Raw genomic sequence first — 14445 nt, 5'->3', positions numbered from 1 at the left:
AATAAAGTGAAACCCTACTCTTAGTGCCATCCATTTGACTTGAGCTTAGAGTATGGTTTTTAACATCAGTTTAATGAGTGCATAAGTATTTTATATAATAATCTTACTTTACATAGTCAATATAATTTCCAGACTATACAACTGGATTGAGAGAATTATGTCCATGAGTGAAAAGATCATGGCATGAGTGATTTTAACTCTTTAATTTGATAGATAATGTGTGTTCATTAGCAGTTTCTTGAGTGCTGTCTTCATATCCTTATTTCTTAGAGTATAGATGAAGGGATTCATGGTGGGTGGCACCACTATATAAAACATTGAAATTAGCAAGTCTGAGGGTGTTGGAGATTTGGGAAGGGGGTGTGAATAGTCAAAAAAACCAGAAGAGAGAAAGAGAGTCACAACAAAGAGATGAGGAAGACATGTGGAGAAAGCTTTGGACCTGCCTGCTCTGGATGGTAATCCCACCACAGTGGAGAAAATGTTAATGTAAGAAATACCAATAAACACAAAACAGACAATATCTAATACAAAACTGATCCCAATAACTAATAATTCTCCAATGTTATAAGAACAGGTAAGGGAAAGTAGTTGTGGGACATCACAGAAGAATTGATGAACATCAGGAGACCCACACATGGGTACTGAGAACGTGGAAGCTGTGTGCAGAATTGCATTGAGGCCTCCACTGATCCATGAAGAAGCCACCATCTGCACACAGGTCCCGTGGTTCATGATGATTTCATATTGGAGTGGGTGGCAGATGGCAACGTAACGGTCGTAGGACATCACTGTGAGGAGAATTATTTCTGTAGTGGCCAAGAGGAATATGAAAAATACTTGTGACACACACCCAAGGAATGAAATGGTATTGTGATTAGTCAGAGAGTTAGCAATGGATTTGGGGACAGTGATGGAAATGAAACAGAGATCCAGAAAGGACAAGTTCTTCAGGAAGTAGTACATGGGGGTGTGCAGGTGAGTATCCCTGGTGATGAGAAGAATGATGAGAAGATTCCCTAGTAGGGCTGCCAGGTAAATTACCAAAAACAGCACAGCATGTAAAATCTGGATCTCCCGAAAATCAGAAAACCCCATGAGGAAGAACGTGGTCACTGAGGTGAAGTTGTCCATTTCTTTGGATATTTAATCAATTACTCTAAAAAAGAAAGTGAGCAATTGGAAAATGGACAGAAGTGAATTATTATTATTATTATTATTATTGCATTCCTTTCTAACACACCCATTTATTTATGAAAAAATTTGAGAACACAAGATCAGCACCACACATTTATTTCTGTGGCAGTTTAACCCCAGTTTTCTACATTAGATGTGTGACTATAAAGGGATATTAGTCCCAAATCTTCCATCTTAAAATTGTATTTAGATTAAGGACATATTTCACATTTTACATAAATAGAAATTTGCATTTTTTTATCTTTCAGAAGGTAATAAGAAAAGATGTGAATTTTGGAGCAATTAGTCAAAGCACACATTTCAGCTCAGCCATTTACTAGTTTTGTGACCATGGAAAAATAATTTTGAGCATCCATTTGCTCGGTTTACACTGGGAACTTGTTCTTTGGATAATTACTCTGATACAATTAAATAATATAGGTAAAAGTGTCGTTTTTGGGGAAAAATGGAATAACAGACATTTCTTCTATCCATCTTTCTTCCTTTTGACAGTAGCAGGAAAAATTGTGAAAAACTTTGAAATTATGAAAAAAATACAGACTCCTGCCTAGTGCACAGAGGTATTTTAACTTTTAAACTTTCTGAACTATTTTACAATGCTGTAAGTTGCAAAAAATGTTAAGAATGAAAATAATTATTTTCCAGTGAAAGGGAAATAAGTTCTGTTCTGATCTGATGCAATTGATTATTGCCCTGTAGATAGGTGTATTTTACATCTATTTGAAAATTAATTCTGCCATTTTTTATCTGCCCTTTTATGTGTGATAATTTCACTTATCTTCTGAACAAGTTGTAATATCTTGATAATACACTCATTGATGAATGAAATAAAAGTTTTTGTGTGAGTTTGTTTGTATAAGTCATTGTTTTATCCTTTAAAAGTATGCCCTTTAAAACCCAACACAGTATAATCACTGATACTTTGATTCAACCATTAAGAAAAGGCTTTAGACAGCTTAGATAAATATATTAAGCAATTCAGTAGAGACATAGACAACAATTCTACCAGCTAATCTTTGTCATTTTGCTATGTTACATTTTGTTTGACAAAAAAACTGTCCTTAATTTTAGTAGTCTCTTCAAAGTAGAAATGAGCTATTTGAACTGTGTAACAAAATATTTATATGCATTTCCTATGCATTAGAAGATTTTAACTTCACAGTGGATTCTCCAGTATTGCTCCCATTGCTTTCAGGAGGCTGGAACTTAGAATCAAAAGTTTTAATTCATGTATCTAAGGTAGCAAACTCTTGGGTTCTTTCCTGCTTAACCATATTTCCATCCCCTCCTGGTGTTCCTCCAGTGCCATTAGCCTTCGCCACCCTGCTGTCACCATCCTCAGTGAGTTACCCCATTATCCATGTGACTGGGAATAGTAAATGCTCCCTATAGTTCTCCACCAATCTGTTCTCTTCTCACTTATTTTTCTATTCCTTCCCACTTTCATGGAGGAAGAGCGACTCCCTTCTATATAAATTTGTAGTACAGTATTGTCTGCTGGAAACACACACTGATTTCATGCTAAACTATTTTTTCCTGTTTGTGACAGTTTTTTCATCTGAAGGTTTGCTCTCTCATTTTTTCTCTCTGCTGCAGTTTAAAAACCAACCCTCTTTAATTACAAATGAATTCACCAAAAATGGTGGTGTTGGTTATTTATAACATTTTAGGCTCTGTGGAAGAAATACTGACAGCCTTTATTCCACTAGAAATCATTAGATAGGGTTATAAATCAACTAAAATACAATGCAGTAGGTGGAAAGCAGAGAATTTAGAAAATGAATAGTATGTACACTTTCAATGTCAATAATATTTGGGGCAATAACTACCACAGATCTTATTGTAGAAAGTATTTTCATATAAACTGCCTTTATCTGGGTACCATTCTAATTTCTCCCACCATACACTTCATACATGTTGAAAGGGCATTTGATGCTTTCTACCTTCCATTTCTATTGCCTCCATAAACCCACTGATCCTTTCTCTCATGAAGCCAGACAAATAGCAAACAAACAAAAAACAAAATGATGTTTGTAAATGAGCATCCATTATCTAGGATCATATGGGCCTTCTCTTTGAACTCTCCTTGCATCTTTACAACAAATGAATGCTTTTTCTTTATTGGAATCTACTCTATTCCCAATTCCCTAGCATCACGGTTATCAAAATGTGGTACTAGTCTCAAATGCATCAGCATGTCCAGGGAACTTTTTAGAAATGTAAATTCTCAGGTCTCAACTGTGACTTACAGAAACAGAAACTTTTGGGAGATGTTTAGTCACTTGTGTTTTACTGATTGCACCAGGTGATTCTGAGGCACTCTAGAGTTTGCCAACCAATACCTTAGAACATCCTGGTTAGCATCAAATCATTCATAAAATATTTCTGTCTACTTTATGGGGACAACTTTTTAAAGTTTATCTCTTAAAGTGAGTGTTCCCCCATATTTTCTTCTATCTCTAAACTCTCTTTGAAGATTTAAGCAATCAAAATAAAGTCTCACCATTCAGAAACCCAATACCAACTATTATTTAAAGATCCAGTCCTTTATCTCCAAAAAACCCTGCACTTTCATGTTCGATATTCAATAAAATAACATATTATTCTCCTACTGTATTATTTATTTTTAAATTATAATAACCATGTAAGATGATATTTCATCCCATATTAGGACAGGCAATAAATGCTTCAGGAATACTGAGGGAATCAATGTTGATTTTATGTAAAGATATGGCAAAGGAAACAGTTAACTTAATAATGGGTATGATTTGGGAAGAGGAAAACAAAAGAGAGGGTCATTTAATCTGGGTTTCATAATTGGGAACAAAGGTAAACTTAGCAGCCCGAAAGTGGTAGAGGTAGAAAACTCTAGTGAATGTTTGCAAACATGGTATGGGTAAATGGGATAGGAGAGTTGAACGGCAGGAGCAGCGGACTCAGAGTTTTAGATTTTATCGGTCTACATTGAAAGCAATGATTTTATCTGTCTACATTGGAAGTACCTACAGGTGTATGGCATAGTCAAGGCCCCATCTTCTAAATATTAAGTGGTTTTTAGAAAGAAAGAAACATTAATTGGTTTAAAGAAAAGTAAGAAAAAAAGAAAAGAGAGGTATAAGTCATGATGTTATTGTAACAGTGTAGCAATGAATTATTATAATATGGCCTGTAGTAAATGATCCCAATAGGAATTAAAGGGAAAGAGGAAACATACCTTACACAAGATAAGGAGATCACATGGAAAGTTATAATGTGTTGTTGAATGAATGAAAAATTCTAGATGCATGGGTATGTATATAAATTTTCCCAAATTTAATTCCAAATTGGGAAGAAAGTAGAAAGTGCTGCTTGTCTGTGCCAGGCTTACCTCTTCACCTTTCTCACTGTGGCTCATCTTGTCTAGGAGTGCACATCCCCTGAACTGCAGCATAAGAACAAAAACTTTTGCTAAGCAGTCTTTTGAAAATGTGTCCACATAGCCTGCAAAGGAGTGTTCTTACCTCAGAGATGTTAGATATGTTTTAATTGTCTTCTAGCCAGACCTGTTTCCCCCACTTTAAAGATGAGAAAGACATCTGTCTAGGGTTGCAAAGCCAAAGTAATTAGCAGAATTTGTGTAGACAAAGGAATGTCAGATCTTAGTCAAATTCATTTGCCTGCATTAAATGATTTTCTACAAAATCTTGTTCCAGACAGAATAGGCTAGGAGCTGTGGATTGCTGGCCTATGATTCCTCCCTATTTTAAAGTGTTCCTCCTTAAGTTGGGTAAGTAAATGCCCTGGGGATAGAACCCAATTAACCAGCACATTTCTCTTCAGAAGAAAAAGGTAATCAATGGAATATTCTAATTTATTTCCAGAGTTGCAATGAAATTTCAAATAGCTCAGTCTGTTCCATAGTTGTAATTGGCCAGCTTTCCTTAATATTATGACTGAAGATATAATGTCCCCTATCATTTTGGTGTGTATAAAACTAATTTGGAGTAAGACTAAGTAAATTTTAGAGTTTGAGTCTTCAGAAAGCAGATGAAATGATGTTCAACATCAGTACCCATCAGGGAAATGCAAATAAAAATCACTTTTAAAAACCATGTCATGCCTTTTAGAATGATTGCTCTTAAATAAAAAACAAAAGAGCAAAATTAGCAGTGTTGGAGAGGATGTGGGGAAATAAGAATACTCATTCTTTGACCATGGCTATGGAAAATGATGCACATCTTGATGGTTCCTCAGAAAGCTAAGTATAGAACTACCCAGCAATCCTAATTCTAGATTTCTACTCAAAACAATTGAATGCAGAGACTCAAACACGTATTTGCACACCGAAGTTCATAGAGATATCATTTAAAATTACAAAAGATGGAAGCAGTTCCAGGATTCATCAACTCATGAATGGCTAAATAAAATGTTGTATAATCATACAATGGAATATTATTCAGTCATCAAAAGAACGAAGTCCTGATACATGCAACAACATGGATGGACCTGGAAGTCATCCTGTTGAGTGAAATAAGCCAAAAGAACAAATATTGTAAGATCTCATTGATGGTAGTGGGGATAGGGAATGAGAAGTTAAGGCTTAAAATGTAAATTGATCCATTTTGGAATGATGGAAGTGTTTTGGAATGGATGGTAGTGGTGGTAGCACAGCATTGTGAATACAATTAACAGCACTAATTATATGATTATGATTAAAAGGAAAAATGATTAGATTTATGTTAACAGAATAAATACATATATTTTAAAAATCCATGTAAATTCTCTTCACAAACACTGAACACTATGTTAAATAATGGATATTGGTTAATAGTACAATTATAAAATGTGCTTTTATCAATTGTTACAAATGTTCCACACTAATGCAAGTTGCTGTTGGTGGGGTGGTGTATAGAAATCCTGTATTTTATACATGATTGTTTAATAAACCTAAACTTCTTTATAGAAAGAAGTAAGTAGGGAAAAATGTGTGTGAGGCATTGTCTTAATTTTATGTGGAATTTCCTTGATAACTTTTCAGTATTTTCATTACTTCTTGTTTCATGAACTTATATTTTAAAAATTTTATATATGATTCATTCTTACCATATATAAAAATGTTAGGTTTTTACTTATTTTTGATAATATCTTGCCTACAAGATTTTATAAAAATTTAGTTAAATATATTATCCCTTTACTTAAGGCTTTGTGCTTCGGAGTCATCTTGGGAAAATTTTCTTCCTTTTATGATATTTTGGGACATGCTCTTTAAAAACATTTATATAACTTCTAATTTTTTTCAAGCGCCCAAGCTTTATCTGTAAATCACTCAGAGTACCTTTTTTTCTGGAATATACTGTACAAATTTTCTTGAGTTCTTTTTAATGGCTTTAACTATTCATTTATCTATTTGGATCAATTATTCCAATATAATACATAGTTATTAATGCCTTAATTATACATAAATTACAATAATTTGGTTCATTTAGGTCATAAAGTTTTGATGAGTCAATTATTGCACTATGTTATTACATTAAGAGATTGCTTCAGTTTTCCACATATGCACTCATAATTGTGGAGGGGAAAGGGCAATTTTTCCTCTTTCTTTCAATTTTCAAACCTCATATTTTTGTCACATATCTAATTTTAACAATGTATCCAGAATAATATTGAATAACAAATATAATTTCCTTATATATTTTAGTTGAATATGTGTCATTTTCACTTTTCTACTTCATATGTATTTTGATTAGGGCTAAATATATTGCTAATTATTTTATTTAATAAGTAGTGAGATATATTAATTATTCCTGAAAATTAATATCAATTTGAGCCTTTGAATTAACCATTTTTTGTTGTTATCAGCATTTGGATAACAGTCAATATTTTTTTAGCTAAGACTGTTTCCTGGTACCCAGAAATATGATGTATCATTGATCACCTAGATTTTTCTTAGTGAACATATGGTACCTCCTACAGAGAAGGCCATGTGTATGAGCAGCTTGGAGGAAGGGATCTCAGCCTAATCCATAAGCACTGGGCTCCACACGACCAAACACACTGATAGATCTTATATCAGGTGACCATGACAAGACCAAAGAAGCAATATTTAACCCATGGAAGAAAGGTAGATTTATGATCATCAGTGGCCAAAATTTGTTCAAACAAGTAAAAGAAAGCTGAATTAGGGAGCCCCAGAAATATGGATATAGAATTTTGATCAGGAAGATAATATTCCAAATGGGTTAGATTAAAAACAATGAATCTAAAAAATAAATTATTTAAATTTATAAAGTCAAATATTTATGACTACTGTAGGAAAATAAATATAATTGGTGCAATGGAAAACAGCCATTATACATGCAATTTGCACTTTAATTAGAAAGATTAAATGATTCTTCTTAAAATATTCAGATTGGTACAAACACAATGTTTATGTGAATATTCATAAATGTAAGATATGAGTACAATAAACAAAAAATGTAGTTAGAACACATCCAAAAAACAAGGAATGCAGATGATGCTTTATAATACACACACACGTATGAATGAAATATTTGAAACTAATGGTCTCCAAATTTAATATTTGTTCCTCAAGATCTGCTGGGAAGAGAAGAAAATGAACTGTCCTCTGTGATTATGTCTTGAGACTTTCCATCCCAGTAGTGCAGCAAAGTATCCTAACACAGCTTTTCCTCCTCACACATTTCGTCAGCGTATCAGGGAACATGGTCATCATCTTGGCAACTGGCTGTGTGGCTCTTAGATCCATTCCACCATGTATTTCTGCCTTAGAAACTGGGAATTTGTATACATCTGTTATACTTCGACTTCACTCCCTCAAATGGTAATGAATCTCATGAAAGATATGCAGATCATTCATTTTCCATGCTGTCTCACCCAGCTGTTCTTCATTTCTTTTGTGAATATGGACAGCCTCTGTCTCTGTGTAATGGCATATGTTAGGTATGTGGTGACCTGACACCCTTTACATTACACCAGCATAATGTACCTTTACCTTTGTGTACAACTGGTGATTGGGCTCTATCTCCTATTGTGACCTATCTCCATGCTCTCCTACACACTGATCTAATGGCACATCTCCTTTTTCTACCAAAGTCAAACACCATTTCTTCTTTGTTTTTTTTTTTCCTTTATTAATTTTTTTAATGTTACATTAAAAAAATATGTGGTCCCCATATACCCCCCACACCCCCTCACCCTCTCCTCCCCCTATAACAACAACCTCTTCCATCATCATGAGACATTCATTGCACTTGGTGAATACATCTCTGAGCACTGCTGCACCTCATGGTCAGTGGTTCACACCATAACCCACACTCTCCCACAGTCCACCCAGTGGGCCATGGGAGGACATACAATGTCTGGTAACTGTCCCTGCAGCACCACCCAGGACAACTCCAAGTCCCAAAAGTGCCCCTACATCACATCTCTTCCTCCCACTCCCTACCCCCAGCAGCCACCATGGCCACTTTCTCCACACCAATGCCACATTTTCTTCTATTACTAATCACAATAGTTCATGAATAGAATATCAGTAAGTCCACTCTAAATCCATACTCTATTCCTCTATCCTGTGGACCTTGGAATGGTTGTGTCCACTACACATCTATATCAAGAGGGGGCTTAGATTCCACATGGATGCTGGATGCAATTCTCCTGCTTTCAGTTGTAGGCATTCTTGACTCCCTGGTATGGTGATTGACCTTCTTCACCTCCATGTTAGCTGAGTGGGGTAAGTCCAATAAACCAAAGGGTAGGAGTTGCAAGTCTGTTGAGGCTCAAGGCCTGGCTATCACATGGTCAGTCCAGAGATTCAGGTCCCCTGGGTATACACTAAACCCCAGCGCCAACTACAGATCCAGTAAAAGTAATAGGAGAGGCTTGTGAACAAAGATCACATCTGAGTCCAGCTCTATCACACAAAAACACAAACTCCAAAGTACGGCCAATTGACATGGCACTGAACTCCATCTGCCATGACCATAGAACCTGTGGGTCTCTGTAGCCCTCAGAAGAACCAATACCTGAGGTTGTATCTATTTTATCTGTCTCTGGGACTCTGCTGAGGTGTGCATAAGGGCGACCCCTCTCCTGTTTGGAGTGTCCTTCAGCATGGTGGTCTTTTATATGGTAAGAGCTATCTTGGCTTTCATACCATTAATTTGCATCCCCATAATCTTTTCAAGGGCACATATATCATTCTCCAGGAAAGACCATTTTTTATGTCTAAAAAACTAGTTTCAATAAATTTAAAAAGAATGAAATCATGCAAAGTATTTTCTCTATCCAAAAACAATAAGAAAGAAATTTGGATAATTCAAAAATATGGGGAAATTGAACAACACACCCTCAAATAGTCAATGAGTCAAAGAAGAAATCACAAGGAAAATTAGAATGTACTTAGAAAAGAAGCAAAACAAAACCTAACATATCAAAACTTAAGTAATTCAGTGAATGCAGTGCAGAGAGGGAAATATATTTTATTGAGTACATGAAAAAAAGACAAATCTTAAATAATCTAAACTTATAACTTGATGAAATAGATAATGAAAATAATCTAAATCCAAAATAATAGGGGGAAAGATATAAGAAAAATTGGAATGGAGGTATCACTAAAGGGGAATAGATAAAGGAGAAAACCCAAATTTTGTTCCTTGAAAAGCTTAATAAAATTGACAACTTTTAGTTATACTGACAAATAAACAGAAGATGCAAATATCTAACTTAAGAAATAAAAGTGGCAATAATACTACAGACTTAAGAGGGGGGAGGCAAGATGGTCGCTGAGTGAACTTGCCTTTGCGGTAGGTCCCGGGAGGAGACGGTTGGGCGCGGCTGCAGGCTCTCCAAGGCCGGGCTTTTTCGGGATTTTTGCAAGGCAGAAGTGCCTGGACATCGATTGGGTGGAAAGGTAACGGAGAGGATTGGTCTAGTAGATATAGTTTGGGTTCTATTGCCTGTGGGTGAGACCCGCGCGCGGGCTCCTCCCTGCTGCGGGTGGGGGGAGTCGCGGTTCAGCCCAGCGGCACCGCTTTTACACGGCTCTGAGCTGTCAAGGAGTTCACGACTCTGGGCGAGCTGTGCACGGGTTGATGCGACGGGTCACCTTTGCAGTGCGATTTGGAAAGATAGACGGTGCTTTGTTGTGAAGCGGGAGAAACTTGTGATTGCGAACATAAACAATAGTGCTTCCACCTGAAACCCGGCCCCCAAAAGCCCGGCAGCCGGTCTCCGACCCAAATAGGCTGTAGGCAATAAAGAGACGTAATCGGAAAGTTGTATTAGGCTGCGGTAAGGGAGGGGGATACGTCTGGAAGCAGATTAGGGAATATTTTGCGAAGCTTGGGAAATCCGATTTTCGAATCTGTTTTTGGCGTCACAGGCCGGGCTTCAGATCTGTACTAGCAAAGTGGCTGCGGTGTAGAGGCGCCCTCTAGTGGCAGAGGTTTGGAATCACAGGACGGGAGCTGTCTAAAAGCTGAAGTGAAATATACTAATGAGCCCAGCTAAGTAAATGAATTGCAGGGTTCAGTCATAATATAGAGTTTGCGGATCTGACTTCCCCCTTAAGGCTGGCACCCAGCTGAGGGGATCCCTGAGGGCTGTGTTACACTGCGGGGCTCCCAGGCTTCCTGTAGACCAGATTGGAGGGTGCCAAGTCTGAATTCCCTAAAATCTAGTGGCCCACACCACAGAGACTCACATCTCTTGAGACCTCAATATCTCAGACTTTCCATCCCTGAATCCATCACGCACTGAGGTCCATCTGAGGTCCTTAGCCTTCAACGTTGGCGTTCTTTCCTTATCGTTTCATTTTGTTTTGTTTTTATTTTCATTTTGACTTATTCTTTACTTTTTTCAATTTCCTGATTGCTAACACCGCATTATCCCCTAGTCTTCTCTCACAGCGTATCCCCCAAAGTCTTTCTTTTACTCAGTTATTTAAGGCTTTTTTTCGAGGTAGGTGCTGTGAAGTGGGTGTTTTAATTCTAGGTCCTGCATATCTGTTTTTTTTTTTTTCCTTTCCCCTATCTGTTCCCCACCCCTTGCCCATCCCCTTCTACTTTCTTCCTCTCGTCCCTTCCCCCCCACTTTCTTTTTTCTTTCTTTCTTTCTTTTTTTCTGTTGTCTCTCTCCCTCTTGTCCCTCATATTCTACTTAGTTTATTTTAACTCAATTATAAAATAGGTGCGGCAGGAAACACCTCACATTCGCTGGGGTTTTCTCATTCTCCACTGCCTCATTTCTGTGTGAACTGATTTAGCCTACCTGCACTATCCTCTTTCCCCTACATCTTGATATCCACCACCATCTACTGGCTCTCCCATATTCCACCTCCCACCTCCCTTTCTTCGATCCACGAAGGATCTAAGTCTTAATTTCTAATACCTAAGTTTTGTTTTCTGTCTGTTATCCACTCTTGAAACTATTACCATTTTTTTTTCTCTTTCCCTCTCTCACGAAATCAATAGCTTTTTAGCTCATACCATAATCCTTCCATATTCAATCACCTACCTCATAATAGGTACTCTACCTACTGCTGTAACTCTACACAATTTACATAAATCTAACCTCCATCCTCCCAGATCTCATATTCTTGCTTTGTTAACATATATCACCAATATTACTTTACACTTTTCCCTTGCTTACACAATTGCCTTCCCCCAACACTAATACTTTCCTTTAAAGTGAACTTAACCAACAACAAGAAACTAGAATAAGAAGAAAAAAGTGACAAAGAGAAGATATAACACCTATGCAAAAATAACAGCTAATTAACCTCCAAGAGCAGACAAAGAAGCTAAGGAACTGATTAAATCCGTCAAGATAAAGAGATGACCAGAAAGCAACAAAAATCTACAAACCAAACCAGTAATCAGGAAAACATGGCTGAATCCAATCAACAAACCAATAATCACGAAGGGGAGCAAAACTTGGCACAAGCAATGAAAGATCTCAGAACATTTATCACCGACAAATTTGACGAAGTAATGAAAGAGGTTAACAACATGAAGACATCACTTGGAGGGGAAATTGCAGACATACGAAAAAACATAACAGATATGATGGGAATGAACACCACAGTTCAAGAAATCAAAAATACACTTGCAGCAAATATCAGCAGACTAGAAGAGACAGAGCAGAGAATTAGTGATGTGGAAGACAGTACTTCAGAAATCAAACAGATAGTAGAAGGGGTCAATAAGAAGATAGAAAAAATCCAATTAGGATTTAGGGACCTGAATGACAATGCAAAACGCTCAAACATACGTATTATAGGCATTCCAGAAGGTGAAGAGAAGGGAAACGGGTCAGAAGGAATGTTGCAGGAAATAATGGCTGAAAACTTCCCAAATCTACTGAAAGAGACAGATGTACATATCCAAGAAGCACAGCGCACTCCACTAGTCATAAACCCCAACAGGCCCACCGCAAGACATATACTTGTCAAATTATCCAATGCTCAAGACAAAGAGAAAATCCTAAAAGCAGCAAGAGAAAAGAAAACCATCACATACAAGGGAAGCTCAATTAGATTAAGTGCTGATTTCTCTTCTGAAACCATGGAGGCAAGAAGGCAGTGGTATGATATAGTCAAGGTACTAAAGGAAAAAAATTTCCAACCAAGAATACTCTATCCAGCTAAACTAGCATTCAAACATGATGGAGAGTTCAAAATATTCACAGATAAACAGAAACTGAAAAAGTATACCAACAAGAAACCTCCCCTTCAAGAAATTCTAAAGGGAGTTCTGCAGGAAGAAAGGAAAAAACAGGAAAGGCAGAGTTGGAGGAGAGTATAAGACCAACAACAACAAAAAAAAAGACAAAAAATATATATATACAAACAAAATATGACAAACACAAATCCAATCAAAATATGGCTAACACAAATAATTCCTTGATAGTAATAACACTGAATGTCAACGGATTAAACTCACCTATCAAAAGATTCAGACTGGGACATTGGATAAGGAAATATGACCCATCCGTATGCTGTCTACAAGAGACACATCTTAGACCCAGAGACGCATGGAGATTGAAAGTGAATGCCTGGAAAACAATCATACAAGCTAACAATAACCAAAAAAAGGCAGGAGTAGCTATATTAATATCAGACAAAATAGACTTTAAATGTGAAACAATTGTGAGAGACAAAGAAGGATACTACATTTTAGTGAAAGGGAAAATCTGTCAAGAAGATCGAACAATCATAAATATTTATGCCGCTAACAAGGGTGCCTCTAAATACGTCAGGCAAACGCTGGAAAAACTAAGTGAAAGAATAGATACATCTACAATTATAGTGGGGGATTTTAATACACCACTATCAACTCTGGACAGAACATCTCAAAAGAGAATCACCAAAGAAACAACATCTGAATAGTATATTAGAGGAGCTGGATCTAATAGACATATATAGATCGCTACACCCAAACACAGCAGGATATACATTTTTCTCAAGCGCACATGGATCATTCTCCAAGATAGATCATATGCTAGGCCACAAAGAAAGGCTGAACGAATTCAGAAAGATTGAAATCATACAAAACATTATCTCTGACCACAGTGGAGTCAAGCTGGAGATTCGCAAGGGACAGAAGCCCAGATTTCACACCACGATTTGGAAATTAAACAGCACACTCTTAGAAAAACAGTGGGTCAAAGAGGAAATCTCAAAAGAAATCAATGACTACCTTGAAACAAATGATAATGATAACACAACATACCAAAATTTATGGGATGCAGCAAAAGCAGTACTGAGAGGGAAGTTTATAGCCATAAATTCATATATCAAAAAAGAAGAAAGAGCAAAAATTGAAGAACTAACTGCACATTTGAAGGAATTAGAAAAACAACAACAAAGTAACCCAACAGGAAGAAGAAGGAAGGAAATAACAAAGATAAGAGCAGAACTAAATGAAATAGAAAATAAGAAAGCACTTGAAAAGATAAACAAGACCAAGAGCTGGTTTTTTGAGAAGATTAACAAAATTGACAAACCTTTAGCGACACTAACAAAGAAAAAAAGAGAGAAGATGCAAATACACAAAATAAGAAATGAGAAAGGCGATATCACCACTGACCCCACAGAAATAAAGACTATCATAAGAGGATATTTTGAAAAACTATATTCCAACAAAAATGACAATCTAGAGGAAATGGACAAATTCCTAGAAACACATAAGCAGCCCATATTGACAAAAGAAGAAATTGATGATCTTAACAAACCAATCACAAGCAGAG

At 36.6% G+C, this 14445-nt stretch overlaps 1 protein-coding gene across 1 annotated transcript; it reads right to left on the bottom strand.

The window, feature by feature from the left end:
• Nucleotides 1-201: 201 nt before the first annotated feature.
• LOC131274916 (olfactory receptor 14A16-like) lies at nucleotides 202-1134 on the bottom strand. Its single transcript, XM_058283293.1, has one exon. The coding sequence runs from the start codon at nucleotides 1132-1134 to the stop codon at nucleotides 202-204; it is 933 nt and encodes a 310-aa protein (XP_058139276.1).
• Between the last annotated feature and the right edge of the window lie 13311 nt (nucleotides 1135-14445).

The sequence above is a fragment of the Dasypus novemcinctus genome, chromosome 21 (assembly GCF_030445035.2).
Source record: "Dasypus novemcinctus isolate mDasNov1 chromosome 21, mDasNov1.1.hap2, whole genome shotgun sequence".
NCBI lineage: Eukaryota > Metazoa > Chordata > Mammalia > Cingulata > Dasypodidae > Dasypus > Dasypus novemcinctus.
This window is presented reverse-complemented; position numbering and strand designations above follow the sequence as displayed.

Coding starts and splice junctions, on each gene's coding strand:
- LOC131274916 (XM_058283293.1), bottom strand. CDS start 1,134: ATGGACAACTTCACCTCAGTGACCACGTTCTTCCTCATGGGGTTTTCT.